Source organism: Neomonachus schauinslandi, chromosome 6, assembly GCF_002201575.2.
Source record: "Neomonachus schauinslandi chromosome 6, ASM220157v2, whole genome shotgun sequence".
Taxonomy (NCBI): domain Eukaryota; kingdom Metazoa; phylum Chordata; class Mammalia; order Carnivora; family Phocidae; genus Neomonachus; species Neomonachus schauinslandi.
Genome location: NC_058408.1, coordinates 36924462 through 36947519, shown reverse-complemented (window position 1 = coordinate 36947519; position 23058 = coordinate 36924462). Strand labels below are relative to the sequence as shown.

General features: G+C 39.9%; 1 protein-coding gene across 2 annotated transcripts in view; it reads left to right on the top strand.

The window, feature by feature from the left end:
- Positions 1 to 23058, top strand: part of LPGAT1 (lysophosphatidylglycerol acyltransferase 1) — an 80469-nt gene that overhangs the window by 493 nt on the left and 56918 nt on the right. Inside the window, exon 2 of one of the 2 annotated variants that reach the window (XM_044916359.1) lies at positions 834 to 1106. In XM_044916359.1, coding sequence (XP_044772294.1) covers positions 834 to 1106 — 273 coding nt within the window. Of the gene's footprint in view, positions 1 to 828; positions 1107 to 23058 lie in introns of both variants that reach the window. The other variant, XM_044916358.1, reaches the window with a different exon arrangement.

Below are 23058 nucleotides of genomic sequence, written 5' to 3'. Positions count from 1 at the left end.
AAAAAAAAAAAAAAAAAAAAAAAAAAAAAAAAAAAAAAAAAAGCGCTGCCGTCGCCTCTTCCTCCGCGCTTCTTCCATCACCCCTCGCTCGCCTGCCCTGTGCTCGGGGACTTCATTCTCTTCATCCGTGGCCCCGGTGCCTTCACCTCCTTCTGGCTTTTGCTCCCCTCCCCCTACTCCCGTCCTTCCTCCTCTCGCCGTGTTTGCCCCCACTTTCTTCCTCTCACCTTTCTGCCCTCTTTTCTAGGCCCCTCTCCTTTTTCCCCTAAAAAAAGGTGTGGGGGGAGACAAAAACCGCTTTGCCGCTAATGAACCCCGTTAGCGTAACTCTTTTTGCTAAGGCGAGAGATCTTTCTAAGGCACGATCGATGTGCAGGAATGGTGGTGGTGCGGGCACCCAGGTTCTCATAGCTGGGAAATGGGATTGGGTCCCTGCAACAGCCTTCCTTCACTCGTGTCGTCAGTTTGGAGAGACTGAAGGTGTCTGAAGCGAGTGGCTCTGTTTTTCTTCCTGAAAAGTCCACACAGCCGACTGCAGTGAGGCGCGGTGCGGGGACAGCCGCTGATTAGTTAGTGGGAATAGTATTATCATTTGCTAAATATATTATGACATACCCTGTGCCTCTGTGAACAGCTCCCTTGACCTTGTGCGGCTCCTCCTCCCTCGCTCTCTGTCCCCCTCTGGAATTTCCCGGAGAGATCACCGAGGTACTACACCGGGAAAGCTTAGACCCTCTCGGTTTTTCTGGTGTTTTTGTGCTGGAGGCGATTTCTATGTTGGTGACTATCTGGATGTGTGTAATCCATTTTCCTTTTTAAATGAATTTTTCTTTCACCTCAGAAAGACAGGACGGACGCCCATGTGAGCATGGCTGTGACTTTGGAAGAGGCTCCGTGGCTGGGCTGGATCGTGGTGAAAGCCCTGATGAGGTTTGCCTTCATGGTCGCCAACAACCTGGTTGCTATTTCATCTTACATCTGCTATGTAATTATACTTCAGCCCCTTCGACTGCTGGACAGTAAGCGGTTCTGGTATATTGAAGGAATCATGTATAAATGGCTTTTAGGAATGGTGGCTTCTTGGGGATGGTACGCTGGATATACAGGTAAGAGTGTGAGCACTTTTGTTTAACGCGTATGAAACAATTTGTAATGTTATGCTTATAAGTCAGGAGCCATGATTAAATATATATTACACTTTGGGTTGAAGGTGCTTTGCTGCTTTGGCTCCTGAAAAAAAAACAGAAAACAATCCTTTTGAGTTTTTTTCAGAATCCCAATTTAGGAAGGATGATATTTTCAGATGTATAATTTCATAGTCATATACTGATAAATTTCTTAAATAATGACTTTAATGTGCTTGATATTCACCTAGAGGAATAGGCGTGGGTTATATAGGACCTGAGGGCTTATAAAATGAAATAACATATTTAGCCCATAAATACATTAGGAATTTAGAAGAAGGACTGAGCCATGTTTGTGCTAAGATAGTTTAATAAAAGTTTTTTCATTTAATGTGGTATTGTACTGTGTTAACACTTTGAGCCAAGCAAAACATGGCTTTCTTTTCTGTTACGTATGTTTCTTTTGTTTACTAGAATCTATATTTTAATCTCATAAATCACTATTAGACTCTTAAATGTAAGAATTAAGTTTTATCTTTGTTAATTTATATTCTGGGTGTCTTTAAGTAGATTTATATTTCTGCCTTTAAATTGCATTTTGGGGAGCAGGAGTAATGCTATTCTGAAGCGGACTTTTAAAGCACTAAATGAGAAGTAGTGTTTGTTTTTATTTTCTGTTTATAAGCTTTCTGTGCTTTGAGAACTTGGGCCTCTGCTGTGAAAATCTGTCTTGTTTATTACATTTATTTGACTTTTTTCCCCCTAAGAATTGGGATGATGAAAAAAAAGCATTGAGGTTCTAGTACTTGTCTTAGACATTGAGGCTTTTATCATAGAATTTTATAATTGATGGCTTCCTTAGAGCTCATGCTGCAGATGCTGCGGTCAGTGGAGTCTAGTTCAGAGCTTGGAAGAATGAGGAGGATATGAGGATACTCTCAGGGTCAAACAGCACAGCAGTTCCCCATTTTAAATTCTGTCTTCTTCTTTCCTGCCCAGTTAAAAGTTAGTTATCCTTTGGCCACAGCATGGCCGCAACGCATTTCTGAGCATATTTTCTTGCGTTGTCTTTCCCTTGCTGACTATGGAACTTCGCAGTTTCTTTTGCCACCTGCTTGGAAAGTGGTCTTGGCGTGATCTGCATATTTTAGTCTTTCTGAAGCATCTGTTCTCTTCAGGCTACTGCATTCTGACCATTTAAATAGAGAACATTTTAGTGTTTATGTTTTAAATGGTTTTCCTATAGGTGGAATACTTTGAGAGGGTCTGGTCCTGGCCTGATCGCAAGGGAACGCAATCCAGAGGTCAAACAAATGTAGAAATGACTTTCGTGGAAAGCTACAACTGGGTTAAAGAAGCAACACAAGCAGGGGCTGATGAGCAGATGTACCCGTGAGTCTAGGAGGTTATATTAGCCTTTGGTCTGGAGTATGTGTTCCATTTCTTCCCTTTGTATCAAGAGGAAGGTGGGTTTCAGTTTTTTCCTTCCCCTGTGCTTAAGTTTCACAGATGGAAAATTGAACATTGCCAAAGGAATTCTGCTCAGCAGATCTGGGATGTTCATGTTTTGGAATAAAAACTGCCAAACTGGGCGCCTGGGTGGCTCAGATGGTTAAGCGTCTGCCTTCGGCTCAGGTCATGATCCCAGGGTCCTGGGATCGAGTCCCACATCGGGCTCCCGGCTCGGCGGGGAGCCTGCTTCTCCCTCTGACCCTCTCCCCTCTCATGCTGTTTCTCTCTCGCTCGCTCTCTCAAAAAATAAATAAAATTAAAAAAAAAAAAAACAAACTGCCAAACTGTTGAAAAACCACTTCTAAGGAAAACTTAAATATTAATTAAATGTTAATTGGGAAGCTGAAAATTGAATATTGGTATTGAATATCATTTTTTCAAATTGTGATATTTAGTCTAAGACCAGTTAGCCAGCTCTGCTGCTTACGTTGATTCTCTAACCTACAGTACCCCATATGGTAGGTACTTAGCCGAATGCGGCTGTTTTAATTTAAATTAATTAAAATGAAATAAAATTTAAAATACACTTTCTCAGTCACACCAGCCACCTTGCAAGTGCTCAGCACTGGGTGGCTAGTGGCTACTGTACCACAGAGCACAGACACTCACCACTTGCATCACCACAGAAAGTTCTGTTGGGCAAATCTGATAGTGTGCCTTTCTCCTTTTTCATAGGAAAATACATTTTATTTCTATAGAAAGGCTATTTTTCTAAACACAGTTCTAAACACGTTTCTCTTGGGAAGACCTGGGAAGATTTATTAAGTTTTATAAAATTGTCTTTTAATTTGAGGCAAATGTCACAAAAATGAGTCCTTTAAACTCAGACTTGCTTCTTGGATGGCGAATGGTGAGGCTAGTCAGCCCAAGACCTTGAATGAACATTCTTGTACTTAGTTTGTGTTTTCAGAGCTGGAGTACTGCCTATGGACACAGAACACGGAGAAAGGGCTTTTCTGGTCTTTCTGCCTGTTTGTGACTTTCCAGGGGAACACATTTCTTGAAAGAACTCTGGGGACATTGGGGTTTTCATCCCTAGCTTGCTACTACTAGGTAGTGATGATTGCTACTACCACATTTCCTTTCATGGAAAGTGCTGTATGCACATCTCATGTTGAGGAAAATTTGTGTGCTGCCTTTGCCCTAAGATTTCAAGAGCAAACCAGAAGAGGTCCTAACTTAACTAATGATCCGTTTCTGCATGTTTTATTCAGATCTGGGATAGATCATTACGCTTCTCTCCCCTCAATTGAAGACTGGCATATTTCAGAGAGAGATTTTTTTTTTTAATTTAAAGATTTTTATTTATTTATTTAACAGAGAGAGAGAGAGAGAGAGAGAGCACAGGTAGGCAGAGTGGCAGGCAGAGGGAGAAGCAGGCTCCCCGCTGAGCAGGGAGCCCCATGTGGGGCTCGATCCCAGGACCCTGGGATCATGACCTGAGCCGAAGGCAGATGCTTAACCGACTAAGCCACCCAGGCGCCCTGAGAGATTTTTTTTTGAACAAAATGTTTTTAAAATAGTTCATTTTGATTTTCATTCACTTACCTTAATAAATTTATTGGTCCCTATCCAAACACATTTAATTAAAGTCTCTTACACAAAATCATTTGAAAAAATTCATTGTAAGTGGAAGCTCCAGAATTTCGATAAAGGCTAAGAGTCTTTTCGGCCATAGTGTGACTGGAAGGGAGCTGGGGTGTCGAGAGGCTTGCCACCAGGTTGTTTTTGCCTAGCAAATGCTCTCTGCCTTAGATTGGTGGCCTTAGGGAAAGCTGACAGAGATAGGTTTAGCTTCCTCTCATTCCCCAAGCGGCAGCTGTCAGGACTCTGTTGGTCTTTGAAGGTTATTTGATTCTCTGATAGTATTTTACTTTTTTTGCTGGGGTACAAATTCATTGTGTGAGAAAAACTATTAGGAATTATATCTGATGTTGAAATTCTAGAGAAAGCTTTAAGAATATATCTCCTAGAGCAGTATTTTTCCACCTTTGAGTCATAAGCCAATTTAGTGTGTCAGGCTGAACATTTAAAAAAAAGTGAAATAGAATAGAGTGAAGATGAAAAAATCAGAAGTGTGTGTATCTGTACTGGGGAGTGCTACAGAATGTATTTTTTACTGTGAGCCCTCTCAACATTTGAAAGGCATTGTTCTAGTGGAAAGAGCACTGCAGTTTAGACCTGGGAGTCGCATGGCTTAATCTGGCTTTAACTTTAATATCTTTGCTCCCTGGTGGGGGATGAGATCCTTACTGGCTAGGTGCCTACAGGGCTGCGAGCTCTTTACAGATAGAGATGTGGTCTTTATAACCCTAGAGCCTGGTTTGTTGCCTGAAGCTAACAGAGGGCCCCTTAGGTATTTCTTGAATGATTCCTTTTTTCTTTCTTGGTCCCAGCTGAGGTGCCTTGGCTGCCTACCTTCCTGAAACATCAGAGAGCAAGGACATTGCAGTCCACAGAACACAGACCCTGAACTGGTTGATGTTTTTCACACATATGCATATATATCCACTTCCTACAGTATCACGTTTGTTAATCTAACACACCTTTATTGAGCTTCTATTATGTGTGGGAACAGGTGTCGTGGAGGTGCTGAAATGCACAAGACATAGTGGCTGGCTTTAAGGAGTTCGCAGAAGCCTTGGTGGGGGAAGACAGTGCACCAACAACGAAAACATCCTGGTAGAATGCTCTAACGGAGATGTACCATGGGATTAAAGAGGAAGGGCTCCTGATCTCGCATTGGTGGTAGTTGGTAGCAGACAGGGAATAGGGAATTTAGGGACTGAGTGGCTTTAAATGCCTTTTTTTTTCCCCCCATTAGGGAGATATTTCTCTGTGGGGCTAACTGGATAATCAGTAATTACAATAGATTTAAAAGACTTGCATAATGTGTCAGTTTAAAATCTGTTTCCTTGTGTTGGTAATATTAGCTAAGTATAAGCCAGGCAGGGTCCTGACTATTTCAGGCACTAAATGCTCACAACAGTCTTACCAGGTTGGTGTAATAATATCTTCCTTTTGTTATTGGTGTTGAAATTCAAACACCGAGGGTCACAGTTACTTCTCCTTAAGCACTGAATTGATGTTGCCACAGGTAGAGTCGTTATTGACCTTTGTATAATATTCCTAGAGTCTCTTAACCTTCCCTACCCGTATGCTCTTTTGTTTCTGAGGCATGAAAACTCTTTCCAAAACTACAGCACCTGAAAACAATGTCATAGCTAGGGGTTTCTGCAGGAGGTTAGGAAAAATTGTTGCTTCAAGGGAAATATTTGTAGTATACTGTAAAGTTGATGAAATACCACTTCCTTGAATCTCTACCCTTACAGAAAACGACAGTTCAACTGGAATTTTAGTTTTTGAGTGCTTCACAATAGATTGCCATCAGAGTGAGGAGTTATTGCATGATGTTAGGTCCACAACATCATGGGCATGAATCCAGGCAAGGAGTTTTCAGTACAGCATTTTGATTTTTATATGGAATACCATTAAATGTAAATATTATTAAATGCTTTAAACTCAGCAATCTGGTAGTACTCTAAATTTGATATCTGGTCTTATTTCAAAAGATCATATATAATTGAGTAGTTTATTTAGTTTTTTTTAGTATACAAATTATACTCATTCATGCACACATATCCATATGCATTATTACAGAAACACATGAAGCAGTATTTGCAGTGTTTGTAGTGGTTATGACCACAGAGTCTGGAATCAGAGCTGGGTAAAATGCTTCCTACTTTCTTTTTATGTTTGCCTGATATTTCTTTGCCCATCCTTTTGTTTTCAAACTTTTAAAATTACTTTGATTTAGTTGTATGTCTAGTAATTAACATGGAGTTAGGTTTTGCTTTATGAGTAAATTTGGTTTTCTTTTTTAGAACATCTGTTTAATTTTAATTTTTATTATTTATTTATTTGAGAGAGAGAGCACGAGCGGAGAGGAGGGGCAGAGGGAGAGGGAGAAGCAGACTCCCTGCTCAGCAGGGAGCCTGGCGTGGGACTCGATCCCAGGACCCCGGGATCATGACCTGAGCCGAGGGCAGACGCTTAACCGACTGAGCCACCCAGGCACTTTATGAGTAAATTTGTAAAGCTCTTTGTTTTCATATGAGTTGAATCCATTTACATTTATTCATATGTCAGATATGCTTTATCTGGGCTCTGGCATTTTATTTTATGTTTTCTGTTTCTTTTGTTTGTTTGTTTGTTTTTTTAAAGATTTTATTTATTTATTTTGACAGAGAGAGACACAGCGAGAGATGGGAACACAAGCAGGGGGAGTGGGAGAGGGAGAAGCAGGCTTCCCACTGAGCGGGGAGCCCGATGCGGGCCTCGATCCCAGGACCCTGGGATCATGACCTGAGCCGAAGACAGACGCTTAACGACTGAGCCACCCAGGCACCCCTTATGTTTTCTGTTTATATATATATATACATTTTAGGTCTGTCTTTCACTGTGTTGTCTGCTTTTCTTTGCTGTTTTGTTGTGATATTTAGGTAGGTTTCTATTTTAGGTTTGTTTTGTATTTTATGATATTTAGGTAGGTTTGTATTTTAGCCTTGTTGGTTGTTCTTAGTTCTCTGTTGATAGTAACTCTTAGTTCTTTTCAAGGAACAGAGGTAAAATTCTGTTTAAATCTCTTCTCTCTTCCCCTTTTCCTTCTCCATCACCCAATCTTAGTCAATATCAATAGTACTTATTCACAATAGTATTTGCATTTGTAATATTATGTATGTTTGTACTTCTAGTATTTGATTTTGTGAGCTTTAAGACTATCCATTGACTCCCAGCTATTATGTCAAGTTATCAATGAGCTTATTACACTTCCTGCTCTCTTTCTCCCAATTTTTTATTATTTGCATTTATACATTGTCAAGGCCTATAATATTTATGTTCTATTTATCACCCTTATCTCCTTCTGTTTTAGTCCTGATTCTTCAGTTAAATATATGTATAATGCTCACCCAAGCACTTTTGCAGTTTTTCCCAGTCATTCTTTGGTTGGCTGAAGTTCATTTGCTAGTAATTTCTCCATAAAGAATAATGGGAATGATATGGGAATATTATTCTTACAAACATGTTTAAAACTTCCTTTCTTTGTTGCCTTACATTTGAAGGACAGTTTAGCAGGTAATAAAATCCTTGGTTCACCTTTTCCTTGAGTAATATAGGTGTATACAAATGTCTTCTTTTTTTTTTTTTTTTTTTTTTTTTATTCTTATGTTAATCCCCATACATTACATCATTAGTTTTAGATGAAGTGTTCCATGATTCATTGTTTGTGCATAACACCCAGTGCTCCATGCAGAACGTGCCCTCCTCAGTACCCACCACCAGGCTAACCCATCCTCCCACCCCCCTCCCCTCTAGAACCCTGTTTGTTTTTCAGAGTCCATCGTCTCTCATGGTTCGTCTACCCCTCCGATTTCCCCCGCTTCATTCTTCCCCTCCTGCTACCTTCTTCTTCTTCTTTTTTTTTTTTTTCTTAACATATATTGCGTTATTTGTTTCAGAGGTACAGATCTGAGATTCAACAGTCTTGCAAAATTCACAGCGCTTACCAGAGCACATACCCTCCCCAGTGTCTATCACCCAGTCACCCCATCCTTCCCACCCCACCCCCCACTCCAGCAACCCTCAGTTTGTTTCCTGAGATTAAGAATTCCTCATATCAGTGAGATCATATGATACTTGTCTTTCTCTGATTGACTTATTTCACTCAACATAATACCCTCCAGTTCCATCCACGTCGTTGCAAATGGCAAGATCTCGTTCCTTTTGATGGCTGCATAATATTCCATTGTATATATATACCAGATCTTCTTTATCCATTCATCTGTTGATGGACATCTTGGCTCTTTCCACAGTTTGGCTATTGTGGACATTGCTGCTATAAACATCGGGGTGCACGTACCCCTTTGGATCCCTACTTTTGTATCTTTGGGGTAAATACCCAGTAGTGCAATTGCTGGATCATATGGTAGCTCTATTTTCAACTTTTTGAGGAACCTCCATACAGTTTTCCAGAGTGGCTGCACCAGCTTGCATTCCCACCAACAGTGTAGGAGGGTTCCCCTTTCTCCGCATCCCCGCCAACATCTGTCATTTCCTGACTTGTTAATTTTAGCCATTCTGACAGGTGTGAGGTGGTATCTCATTGAGGTTTTGATTTGGATTTCCCTGATGCCGAGCGATACTGAGCACTTTTTCATGTGTCTGTTGGCCATTTGGATGTCTTCTTTGGAAAAATGTCTTTTCATGTCTTCTGCCCATTTCTTGATTGGATTCTTTGTTCTTTGGGTGTTGAGTTTGATGAGTTCTTTATAGATTTTGGATACTAGCCCTTTATCTGATATGTCATTTGCAAATATCTTCTCCCATTCTGTTGGTTGTCTTTTGGTTTTGTTGACTGTTTCCTTTGCTTTACAAAAGCTTTTTATCTTGATGAAGTCCCAATAGTTCATTTTTGCCCTTGCCTCCCTTGCCTTTGGCGATGTTTCTAGGAAGAAGGTGCTTCGGCTGAGGTCAAAGAGGTTGCTGCCTGTGTTCTCCTTTAGGATTTTGATGGACTCCTGTCTCACATTGAGGTCTTTCAACCATATACAAATGTCTTCTGACATTAAATGTTGCTGCAAAGATGTGTGAAGCCAGCTTGGATTTTTTTTTCCCATATAAATTATTTGATCTTTTTTGGCTATCTGCCCAAAGGTTTCTTTCTCTCTAATATTTAGTAATTTTACTAGGATATGCTAGTATAGGATAAGCTGACACATGTGTGCCCTTTTATTATGTTGCTTTAAATCTTTTTATTTCAGGGAAGTTTTCTTTAATTATATCTTTAAATATTTATTTCATTTGCTTGTTTTGGTTTTCTCTTTTGGTGACCCTAATTTAATGTTTGGATCTCCCTTTGTGTATCTTTTTTCAATCTGTCATTTTCTCTTTAATCATTTTAAACACTTTTTCATGTAGTGTATGTTTGTCTTTAACGTCTCTTACTGTGTCTTCTGCAGTGTCTCTTCTCTTTGTTCTCATTTCAGTTTCTTCTTCATTTCTGTGATGGTTTTGTGTATTCTTCTGTTTCTTTCTTGAGTTCTACCAGTTCATGCTTTCACTATTCCTCTTGTCTAGACATTTCTTCCTTGAGTTCTTAAATTTATGCTTTGTGGTTGGCTTCATAGTGGTAGTGACTTTACTGATTTTCTTACATTCATGCAAGAATATTTAGTTATAATTTTTATCTTATCTATTGTAATATTTTTCTAATGAGCATTCTTCTAGAGTTGGTACATTATGCTGCTCATTTCTGCCATTTTTCTTATGGTATCTCTAAGTGAATGCTGTGCCAGTTACCTTTTTATTCCTTGTACTTTAATGAATTGGATTTTTCTCAGTCAGCTATTTGTAGGAGGTATGGGTAGGAGGGCCAGATTTCTGCCTCAGAGAACATCTTTTTACATATGGCACCTGGGTATGCTTCTCTATGTTGCCACAGGTCCTCTGCTTCTCCAAGCCAGACTGAGCCTAGGTGGCTCTTTGCTACCACTTCTGGACTTCCCACTCCTTCCTTTGCAGCTGTGACTAGAGGCACCCATTGCCAGTGTAAACCCCTCTCCTTAAAGAAGTGCATTTTTGCTGTTGTTTTGGAGCTCTGCCACTGCTGGGCAGTCCTCATCACGTGCCACATTCTGTCTCGGCTCTCCACTCCCATCATAGATTCTTTCTGATATCAGCCTTATTTGATCTTAGCCCTGATCTCATGTATTCTGGAGTTTTTATGTTTTTGTTTTTCTCCCAGGTTTGCTAAAAAAAAGGAGTTTTGTAAAGTTTTTTTTTTTCTCTTTATCCTTGTTGCTGTGTGTATTTTTTAGGAAGATTCATGTCCATGTTCATATCAGAAAGTACAACACAAGATTTTTATTCAACTATGTATTTATAATTCAGGTAGCTCTGTCACCATTCTACTATACTACTAGTTGATTATTATAAACTGGAGATCAGTTTTACCACCTAATTCATTTTCTTTTTTCTTTTTATTTTTTTTTAGTAATCTCTACACCCAGTGTGGGGCTCAAACTCACAACCCCAAGATCAAGAGTCCCATGCCCCTCTGACTGAGCCAGCCAGACACTCCCCTAATTAATTTTCTTTAAGGTCGGTCCAAAAGCAAGAAATAGCCTCCCCAATTTTTTTTTTCTTGTAGTGGTTCCCAAACTGTTTTGATTCTTGGACTGCTTGTCAGTATAGTTAAGACATCCACTCTATTTCCACTTGGCTACAGTAAAAAAGTGTCACCAAAATGAATGGAAGTGAGTGACCTTCGGTACTTCAGTAAGGAGTATGTATGAAATCTAATCTCAATACTAGTCTCTACAATCTGGTCTGTGGATCATCTTGAAAACTTTAAGGGTGACCAATGCCCCCCAAACTTTGATAAATACATTTATAGTATATTACACATATTAAATATATTCAGCATATGTGTAATATATCTTAGTTATATATGAAGTATATTATATATTAAATATACAGTATTTATAGTTTATTTGTTATAAACTAGTTTTAAGAGTTTCTTTTCAGAGTTTGCAAACTAGTGGCCATATTCAGCAGCTTGATGTGCTTGACTTGGCCTTTGCAGTATTTCAGCTTTTTTTTGATTAGATGCCAACATTTCAAAATTAGGGAGATTTCACAGAACATAAAAAATAAAACCAAAACTTCCTTGAGAAATTAGAATTCTGGCTCTGCTGGGCCATCATTCCTGTCTGGCAGAAGTTTGCTGGGGTTAAGTGATGGCCACCTCCTTCAGATGGATCCTCTGATCTCTAGTTCACCCGAGATACCCCACTGCTTCCTTGTCTTACTCTGGGCCTGCTTTGCTCATTTACATTACTTGCCTAGACCCCAGAGGCATAGGTGATGTTCATTTTAAAAAACTCAAATAACAATTACTAGTCTATTTCTGTTAGGCATATGATAGTTTTGCATTTGTATGCCTTACCAGTGCCTATAAGCTCATGAGCTCTACCATTAAGAACTGAGTTTGGGGCGCCTGGGTGGCTCATCGTTGGGCATCTGCCTTCGGCTCAGGTCATGATCCCAGAGTCCTGGGATTGAGCCCTGCATTGGGCTCCCTGCTCTGCGGGAAGCCTGCTTCTCCCTCTCCCACTCCCCCTGCTCATGTTCCCTCTCTAGCTGTGTCTCTCTCTGTCAAATAAAAAAAAATTAAAAAAAAAAAAAATCTTTAAAAACTGAAAGTTTGTTAGAGACCTCAGCTGTGGATTTCATGTAGCAAAGACATGTGATAGGAACTGAGAAATGAAGTGTCATTAGTAAGAATGTGGTCACAAGGTTTTTCAAATTTCATATACTATATTACTAACTCGGTGAAATATTTCCACTGTTGTACACTCGTTAATTAGTAGAAACTTCATTTCTTCTTCTGAATATAATCATATAAAATCTAGGTTATTTTGTTAAGATTTATTTATTTTAGAGAGAGCAAGTGGGGGGGAGGGGCAGAGGAGTCAAGCAGACTCCCCGCTGAGCATGGAGCCTGGCTCCATCTCACCACCCATGAGATCATGACCTGACTGAAACCAAGAGTCTGCCGCTCAATCAACCGAGCCACCCAGGTGCCCCATAAAATCTACATTATTAAAATTAGTTACTTCTTCTTGCTTTTCATGTTTTGAAATATTAAAAACAAAGCAAGCCCAGTTGATTTCTGTATCTTTAAATTATAGTACAAAACTAGTATTGTAAAAAGCATGCATAAATTTTAGTTGTGAGGTTATACTTTTTCTTATGGTTTAATAGATCTGATGAAGTTTGCTAACATAACACTTTTCCCAGACTTTTTTTCTTCTCATTAAACTTTAAGAAACATTATGAATCATGTACGTAAGATGTATTTTGCATATGCTATTAATTTGAAGCTTGCATTATTTGGCATTTTAAGGGAAAAAACATCTGTAAATTTAAACACATCACGATGTTTCTGAATCATCAGAAGACTAAACTATGATCAGTATAGATTTAGTGTTAAGAATATATAATATATATTTAAATTGAAGTATAATTCACATACCATAAAATTCACTATATTAAAATGTACAATTCAGTGGTTTTTAGTATAGTCCAAGATTGTACAACCATCAGCACTAATTCCAGAATATTTCGTCACCCTCAGGAGAAACCCAGGCCCATTAGCAGTCACTCCCCATTTCCTCCTCCCTTCAGCCCCTGGCAACCATGAATCTATGTTCTGTCTCTTTGGATTTGCCTATTCTGGACATTTCATATAAATGGAATTGTATAATATGTGGTCTTTTGTGTCTGGCTTCTTTCACTTAGCATGTTTTCAAGGTTCATCCATATTGTAGCAGGTATCAGTACTTCATTCCTGTGTATGGCTGAATAATACTCCATTGTATGGATAGAACACATTTTGTTTATACATTCATCAGTTGATGCACATTTGGGTTGTTTCCACATTTTAGCTATTGTGGATAATGCTATGAACATTCATGTGCAAGTTTTTGTGTGAACATATGTTTTCAATTCTCTAGGACCTAAGAGTCAAATTGCTGGGTCATATGATAATTCTGTGTTAAATTTTTGAGGAACTGCCAAATTGTTTTCCATAGCAGCTGTCCCATTGTACATTCACACCAGCAATGAAGAGTTCCAGTATCTTTGCTTTCTCACTAAGACTTACTATTGTCTAGACTTTTGTTGTTCTTTTAATTTGGCCAAATTAGTGGATGTGAAGTGGTAGCTCATTATGGTTTAGATTTGCATTTCTCTAATGACTAATGATGTTGAGCATTTTTTTATTTGTTCATTAGCCATTTGTAAATCTTTGGAGAAATGTCTATTCAAATCCTTTGCCCATTTTTTAAAAATTAGGTTACTTGTCTTCTTATTGTTGAGTTATAAGTTTCTTTCTATATTCTGTATACTACACCTATCTATTTTTTCATTGGTTGATTTCACTGGATGACACTTTTGGTGTCAGATCTAAGAAACTATTGCCCAGTTCAATATCATGAAGATTGTCACCTATGTTTTCTTTTGAGTTCAGCATTTATACTTAGGTTTTTGATCCATTCTGAGTTAATTTTTCTATGTGATGTAACATAAGGGTCCACATTTCATTCTTTTACATGTGGACAGCCGGTTGTCCTAGCATTGTTTGTTGAAAAGACTGTTCTTTCTACATTGAATGGTTTTGGCACCCTTGTTGAAAGTCAGCTGGGATTAATTGGAATCAATATGAATTAATATTCATACTTGTGTTAAGGGGCCCCTTCTTACCTCTTTACTGAGGAGATGCTTTGTAGCTATGTGTTTGACTAGTAGTTGTCTTAGAAATATGGTTATAAGGAATAATTATTTCCAGTTTGTTCTCAAGAAAATACGACATTAGTTGTAGAAGTATCTTGTGTGATAGATCAATCAAATATTTATCGACTACCTACTGCCAATTAGCAAAGTTACTAATTTGTAAGATACTGTGCCAGAGAGTGTGATCTAGATTAATTCCAACCAAAAGGATTTTTGGCATAGTTTTTATTTTTGATAGATGGTTTTGGGAATAGTTGAGTTTGCTATCAACTATGTTTCCAAAGTGCACTGTGAAAAGTTTTCTGAAAAACGAAGATCAGTATGCACATTTTCCCTTAATGTGATGGTTCCATTTTTTTTTAAGGTTAATTGAGTTCTTTGCAGAGAAGAAAATTAACTGGAAGCCAAATTTATTTTGCAGAATAAAATGTAGATTACATCGATAAAGAACAAGGGTGTCGTTTGAATAAGAATTGTGGGCTGTTTTTATGGGTATAATAAAATTGCTTTTTGTATGTGAGAGACTGAATTGGGCAGTCATTTTATTTTTACTTATTTTAATTTTTTATTGAAGTATAATTAACATAAATTATATTAGTTTCAGGTGTATAATATAATGATTCAACAAATTCTATACATTACTCAGGGGCCATCATGATAGATATACTCCTTCACCTGTTTTACCCATTTCCTGCCCCCAGCAGTCATTTCAAAACTGATATAATCATTTAAAGCCATTTTAAACCTCAGATACTTATATACAGATGTATTTTTAACAGGTAATAGATATTGCTAAGTAAGTGTGATGATAGAGATAGCATGATATATTAGAAAAAAAGCATTGACTTCTGAGTAGTATGAGTTTGGTTCTTGCCACCGCCACTTGCTAATTGTGTAACTTTGAGGTAGTTATCTATCTGAGCCTCCATTTCATCATCGGTAAAAATGGAGGTTTTGTTTATCTCTTGTGAAGCCTAAATGTAAAGTGAATAGCATGGTGTTTTGTATTCTATGAAGAACTTAATAGTGTCATCATTATTATGATTATGATTATGATTATATTAATGCCTAGGAAAACAACTATGTTAACCTCTGGGGAAAGGTATGTCTAAATGAATAAAAGCTAACACGGTTAGCTTTTATAGTCTGAGAAATACATTTGAGGATACTCAAGCTTAGCTAATAGTATATAGCTCAATACAGTTCTGCTTTAATCAATAAGTAAAAATAATTTGTCATTAGTAATTTAAGCTATAGTCCAACTAAAATATTAACTAACATTTATGTTTGTAAATTATGAAATCTTCAAAGCAATTTATGTTTAACTATCTCCTAATTAATTCAGCCACCTATTCTGATACCAAATATTTGAGTGCCGGCTCTGCCAGGCACTATGCTGGTGGTGGGGGGACAGTGGCAAACAAAACAGCACAGCTCCTGTTCTTCTGCGGTTGACATTTCATGTGGGAGACAACAGGAGTCACATGACAACCACGTGATCACAACTGGGAAAAGGGCTGCAAAGAACAAGTGTAGGGGCTATGAGAGTAAGTAACAGGGGGCTGAATCTGGGGACAAGTGGTTTCAGGGAGGAATGGCTTCCTTGAGAACGTGAGACAGCTGAGTAGGTAGGAGTTGGCCAGGTGATGCTGGAGGAGGGGTAGCATGTTCAGAGGATGAAAAGGTTGGTCATGTTTGAGGAACAAAGGGAGGGCCAGGTTGGCTGCAGTGGGGAGTGAATGAGGAGGAGAGGAGCAGGGGTGGGGGATGGAGGAGAGCTGAGGAAGCCAAATCCATTGAGGTCTTGTAGGGCCTGTTAAGGATTTTGAAATTTATCCTAAGAGGAAACAGTTGAAGGATTTTAAGTCAGAGAATGATGGAATCAGACTCATATCTGTAATTCTATACTCTGCCTGCTTTGTAGAAGTGGATTAGAGTGAGGGTATGCAGGGGCTACCCTCGGGAAGATTCTCACTTTATCCAGGTAAGGTAACAGTTGCCTTTCTAGCTGATGGCAGTAGAGGTGGAAAGAAGTGAACTGATTGGAGACTTTTATAGGAGGAAGACAGTCAGGACTTTTTGAGTCATAGGACATAGAGGATGCAGTAGAAGGGCAGGTGACAGGGATGACCATGAGGTTTCGGTGTGAGCTGCTGGGTAGATAGGGAAGCTCAGAGAAGAGGCAACATTGAAAGGAAAGAGAAAACTTTAGTGTGGATGAGAAGCATCTAAGTGAAGCTCGGCAATAAACAACGGATACACCGTCCAGAACTCAGAGGAGAAACCTGAGCTAGGAAGATAAATTGGGAAGTTACCCACGGTACGTATTTAAAGCCAGGGGCTGGAGGAAATCACCCATGGAGATTTTAAGTGCCTCTAAGTACCAAGGGATCAGAGGCCCAGGATCAGACTGAGGAAATGCCGACATTTGAGGTGGGGGAGAGTGGGATGGTGGAGCTTCTGAGAACAGCTAGAGGAGTAGAAGGAATGCCTGCCCCAGGAGTGTGGTGGCAGAAGTCAACAGTGTTTCAAGGGAGGGGCTGGAGGATTGCTGCTGACAGTTTATGTTTTCTAAGATGAGAGCTGATTTATTATTCTTCTACTGCATTTGGCAAGAGCAGTTTCTTCGAGGTGGTAGAAGTGGAAACTGGAGTGGAGTGCATTGGAGGTGAATGATAAATGGGAGGAGGTCAAATGGAAATGTGAACGTATGACTTCCCAGAAGTTTGGCTCTGAAAGAAGAGAGGGTGATAGGTGCAAGAGAGAAAGTGGGTCAAGAGAAAGCTTTTCAGGTTTTTTTTTTCCCCTTAAATTTTTGAGATGGAAAAGTCTAGATTTTGAACCACTTAGAGTAGTACATGATGAAACCCTGGTCATTTACTTACACTACTCAAATATTTAGGAAACTGTCTTAGAGGAGATTGAATGAAGCAACACTTACCAGAGTTGGATACATTTCGTGGAAAGCACTTAGATGCTGGCTCTGGTAGCAGAGATGGGCCGCGATGCAGCACCTGCATAGTTTGACCATGTTCTGAACTCCTGTTTACGAAGGCTGCTCTCCCTTGGCCCCTCTGCGTTCTCTCACTGATATTCTTCCTGTCCCCTGATCCTAGAACGAAATTCAAATTTGAAGATCTAATTGACCTTATTAAACAATTTGTGAATCAGGCAGCACCCCATCTAGCAAGTAGAGAGGTGTTCCCAGGATATGTACAAAAATTGAAGGATTTTATGGAAGGTGGGGGGCAAGAAAGCGATTAGCAAAAGAAAAGGATTGTTCCAGGCAAAGCCACTTTCTGGGGGGAAAGCAAGGTGTTTTTTTTTTTTTTTTTTTTAAGGCAGGATGTCTTACACAGATTACCTCATCTTTCTTTGGGGGATGGAGAGGAAGGACCCAAAGCGGCAGACTCATTGGTGTGGATTGAAAAATTGCCTGGCTGACCAGGTTAAGATGACATTTCTGGGGGAGGTTGGACCTACAGTTAGATTACATATTAAGTACCGGTTTGGGAACTCGGTCTAAGTGACAACCATTTGGGGCCTGTGGTTGTGTGTGTGTGTATATGTGTGGTTTTGTTTTTTTTTTAACACCCTCAAATCTGTTCTTCAGTTTCCTTGAAAATTTCTACCTACTCATCTAAACTCATGACATCCTGAAAGTGGACTTGGGCTGCCTCCATCTTGACCTCAAACTTTTTAGTTGGGTTCTTCTTTCCAGCTTGTCTCTTGGCTCAGGTGGAAGATCCTGAGGGCAAAGCATCCCCTGATGGGGACCAGAACCACCCCTCAAGCAACAAGGACAGCCCTGGGCCGGCGAGACCCCACCAGTGATTGGCCCCAAGAGGATGATCAATTTAACCTTCACTGCCTACCTGCTCGTTACCCGCCCAACTTTGCCCTGTATTTTCCTGATAGAAACCGGAGGTATTTTCAGCGTTTTGGAGACAGCCTTTGAGACGCGAGTCTACTGCCTTCTCAGTGTTGGCCTCACTGAAATACATTTGTTTCTTATTTCACCACCACTCATTTCTCTGCCTTTGTGTTTTGTCAGTGGCCAGTGGCCGAAGCTGGTCTGTTTGGGATCCCCGGAACCACGTGCTCTTGCTCTTCTTGGACCCCTTGCCCCCCTCCGCACACCGCTACAACCCCACTACCCCACCCACTAGTCTAGCTTCCACTGTTCCTCTCTGTCTGAGCCTCTTTGGCCTCTGCTCTGTAATTTTGGTTCCCAACCTTTGGGCTGCAGCGCTCCAGAATTCTCTCAGGGTGAGAATCCGTGTACATATTAAGTACCATCTGTGGATGAATAAACAATATGTCTTGTAAATATGTGTTAATCTTTTTCAAATATATGTAGCTGCGTTTTAATTAATAAATCCCTTAAAAGCATTATAGGTGTTTTGTTGTTGCTTTTTGTGATGGATATTTTCACTCAAAAGAACTACTGTATAGATATCTGCCATATTTTTTTTTTTTTTAAAGATTTTATTTATTTGACAGAGAGAGAGAGAGAGACAGCGAGAGAGGGAACACAAGCAGGGGAAGTGGGAGAGGGAGAAGCAGGCTTCCCACTGAGCAGGAAGCCTGATGCAGGACTCGATCCCAGGACCCTGGGATCAGGACCTGAGCCGAAGGCAGACGCTTAACGACTGAGCCACCCAGGCGCCCCTGCCATATTTTTTGACATTAAAAAAAGACTATTCATGCTTGAAACAGGACATACTGCCCTACGACATAAAGCATTCAGATTTCCACTTCACGTATTTCACTGTTGCTTTACTTTTGCTCTTCCTGTCTCTTTAACTAGTTTGTCAGTTGCTTAAGGGCAGGGGTTATAGTTCTTCCTTTTATCTTTCTGTAGTGGTTGGCCAAGCCACAGCACCTGGGCCAAATCCAGCCCATTGCCTGTTTTTGTTTTTTGTTGTTGTTGTTTGCATGTGTGTGTGTGTGTGTGTGTGTGTGTGTAAATGTCCAGCTCCTCGTTTTTACAGATGACCATTTACAATCAATCTGATGATAGGAAACACTACGAACCCTAATTAAGTGAGATGTTACCCCTCCCAAGAAAGAATTCCATTCTTCTCATTAGTGGACCCGTATTGCAAAAAGTTGTATTCAGCTTTATATTTTGAATTTTGTCCATTAAAAAAGTAGAGAAATATGTTGGAAAACAAATTTGTCATGTAAATAGCTATGTAATACACTCAATTTTGCCTGTTGGCCTATATAGCCTAAAATTACTGTCTGACCCTTTACAGAAAAAGTTTACTGACCCCTGCCTTAGAGTAATCATTCCCAAATTTGTCTGCACATCTGAATTATCAGAGGAGCTTTATGTATGTATGTTTTCCTCTATCCTGGCGATTCTGAGTCAGTACATTGGGATGGAACCTGGGAACCTATATTTTTAATAAGCTATATGGTTGTTTGGGAATCACTGCCTTTTGATGCATTTGTAAGGTTAAACTCCCAAGAGCTAATGAAATGGATATTGGATTAGATGTCAGAGGACAGCTTATTATTTTCTTATTTCAACATTTATGGACTGTGGGACCTTTTCCAAGTAATGACTTGTTCTGCAGGTTTTTACAAAATTTCTAGTTCATTTGTTTATAGATAGCTAATTCTTTTACCTTTTGGGGTTCTAAGAACTGCTCTTAGAATCTAATGAAAGTTATGCCTCCCCCCCGCAACCCTGCCAAAAGTGTACCTGTATTAATTTCCTATGACTGCCATTAGCAGATTAATTCAGAAGCGTGTAAGATAACAGAAACTTATTTGTTCACATTTCTGGAGGCCACAAGTTCAAATCAAGGTGTCAGCGGGGTCGCACTCCCTGCAGAGGCACTAGGTGACATTCGTTGCCTCTTCCAGCTTCTGGTAGCTCTAGGCATTCCTGGGCCTGTGACTGTATCACTCCAGTCTCTGCCTCTGGGGCACATTGCTGCCTCCTCTATGTCTGTTCTCTGTGTGTCTGTTAACAAAGGACATTTGTCATTGATTTAGGGCCATCTGATAATCCAGGGTAAGCTCCTCTCAAGATCCTTAATTTAATCACATCTTTTACCCTACAGAGTAACAATCACAGGTTCTAGTGACATGGATACCTTGCCGGGGTGTATTTTGGGGCTTACCACAGCACCTTTGCACATGCTCACAGTTTTACAGTTTCAAGGAGTTCACAACTCTCTGAAGTCTGTATATGGACTCCATGGACTTCAGGTTTGAACTTGCTCAGTGAGAAGCACCTTTTGCCTACAATGTATTCTAGCTATTAGTCCCTGTTCTCTCCTCTATGTCATGTTCTTCCATTCATCACCATTTTACTACTGGTCTTGAAATGATGTTGTCTTCTTCTCGTGACCTTAGATTCTTCAACTTAGCGTTCGCTGTTTGAGTTAGTTTCTCTGCTTCCTTTAGGAACGTTTTATCTTCTGGTAAGATTTAACTGTTAAGAGAAAAGCTTTTCCCAAGCTTTTTAACTGAATTCTGCAGCAAGGAGACTAACTTCTGGGCAAAGCATGTGTAACTGGTAATGCCTCCAGTGAGAAGAGACGCTTACCTGAAGTACATGATGTGCCAGGCCTTCTCGCAAGTGCTTTCACGTGGCTTCGTATTAAATACTGAAACCAGCTCTCAGAGGGAGGTCATATCAGTGCCATTAAGTACATGAGAACATGAAGACTGGTGGAAGCTAAGTAACTTGTCCAGTGTGGGTGACAGAGCTCGCAAGGGACAGCGCTGGTCTTTGAAGGAAGGTCTTGTACCCATGGTGTTTTCATTCTACCATGAAAACACAGCACACCTCCCTTTTAGTTGAATGCTTAGTAATCTCAGTAGACAGAGGCTGTCTATGCTGCAGTTTCAGGGGCCAGCAGACCTGGATTTCAGTAGGATTTATAGTGCTTACTTATGGCATTACCTTGTTCAGTATCTTCTCGGATCCTTAGCTTTAAGTAAGACTGACACCCGGCTTGTATGCGTTACGGGGCTGCTGTAGCAACTGAGAGAATATGAATGAAAGCTCTTCAAAATTGGCAAATTTTACTAATATGTCAGATAATTAATTTCTCGGTTGATATATTTTTAATACTTACTTCTTTAGCTATCCTAGATTTCAGAGTTTGGGAATATGGTCAAGCCTCAAACCAGAAGCTGTATTAGCTCCAACTCTGAATTTCTTTGCTAAAGACCTCTTGGGCGCCTGGCTGGTGTGAGGGCTTGTATCTGCTTTCTTCTCTTTCATTTTCAGAGGCATCCCCAATTTTGTCTAGCTCAGCTCCACTTAGGATATCTACATATGTGATAACTTACTGAGCAGTTCTCCCTCCTAGGTCAATTTTTAACTCATTGCCTCTTTGCCATGGGTTTGGTGGGTGGCTCTGCAGACTCTTCCCCTTTTCTTTATCCCCCCTCCCAATTTCTTCACGCCCTCGTTCATCCAGAGATAGTCTCTTACCCAAAGCTAATATCCCCTCTCTCTTACTTCATCTCACTAATTACTGTCTCCTTTTATCTTTGCCCTTGTCTTCTAGGATATAAAGATACTACAGACATTCTCATCCTAAAACAATACCCCTCATTTAACAAACAACTACACTCCTCCATCCCCACAGCCTTTCATTCCTTCCCTCCATCCCGCATACTGCCAGTTCCTTTTCCCTGTGGGCTTTCTGGGGTTTATAAGGTAATATTCAAAATTCTGGTGCTCTAGTAAACTGGTCCAAGCCTGCTGTGCAGTCTTACCTTTTGGTGTTCCTTTCTTTATTCTTCCAGTTACACTGCAGAATGTCCCTTTGTTTGGATTCCATTCCTTCCTGTTTGCTCAGGAGGAACCTTCTTCCAGGGTTAACGTCCTCTTTCTTTAACTTTCATAAAAAATGCTCACGTTTCCAGTTACACTTACAAAGTTGGAGGATATGGTAATCTGGTCCATGTTCCCAGATACCAGCAAGAGACTGGAGCTGGACAGGAGTTGCCCTCTTTCAGGGTGGGGCATGCGCTGATTTAACACAATCCCACTGCTTCCTACTCTCAGAGAGGATGCCACTTCCCTCACTTTTGTCACCTGCTTGGTGACAAAAAAGGAATTTTATATTTCCTGGCCTAAATTCTATTATATGACTTTTAAAAGTATCTCTGTCACCTGACCTCGTATTTACAGATAATAGCCTTATTTTTCATTGTTCCCAGTCCCAGCTATCTGTTCCAGAAGGTGTCCACCCAGGCCCTGTTCCCCCATGTCTTTGGCATCTCCTCCCTTAATGTGTTAGCTCACAATGATTTCTTCTTCTCCTACCACCTGTGGTACGTATTTTCATAGATAATGCATTATTCCCCAGTGTGTCTTTTATTCTCAATAAGTGAGCAAACAACTTGCGGGCAGGGATCATGTAACATCAGTTGGAAAGTTTGCTTAAGTTTCAGATGGGAGAAAATGTATCTTTTAAAAAACTAAAATACAGCTCATTGAGATGCTGGTGAGTGAGATGCTGGCACGATGCCAGGCACACGAGAGGTGAAAATGACAAGGAACAGCAGAGTCATGATTCTGGTCTCAAGCTTACTCCAGGGCATTTATCTGTGGGCTGGGAAGGCAGGCAGAATTGCCTGTGCTATTTAAAATGTTCTCTCTTTCAGTTTTTTTTCGTTTCTCATTTCCCTTACCTTGTGCTTTCTCTCTTTTTTTTCTTCCTGCCAAGCTCCTATAGTTGACTTCCATGAGTTAATTTCTTTGGGATGGCGTCCCAGTAAACTTTTATGTCCCCCACAGTGTTAGAACCCTGTTTCTCTATGAAGAGAATAAAACTAGTTGAATGAATGAATACAGCAATAAGTGCTTTGGGGGATAGTGAGCAGGAGGTAATGTAAATTAATTATACTTACCATCTGTATGTTTTTCTTTACAACTAATTTGGTCAGGCAAGAAGCAGCCTCAGAGTTCTGTTTCTTGTATTTGATTTAAAATATCTGTGAAGGGAGGAATTTGGGTTCAGATATCTCTAAATTCCTTCCTAATTCCAAACTTCATTAAAATCAAAACCCCTACCATTTTTAAAAAAGG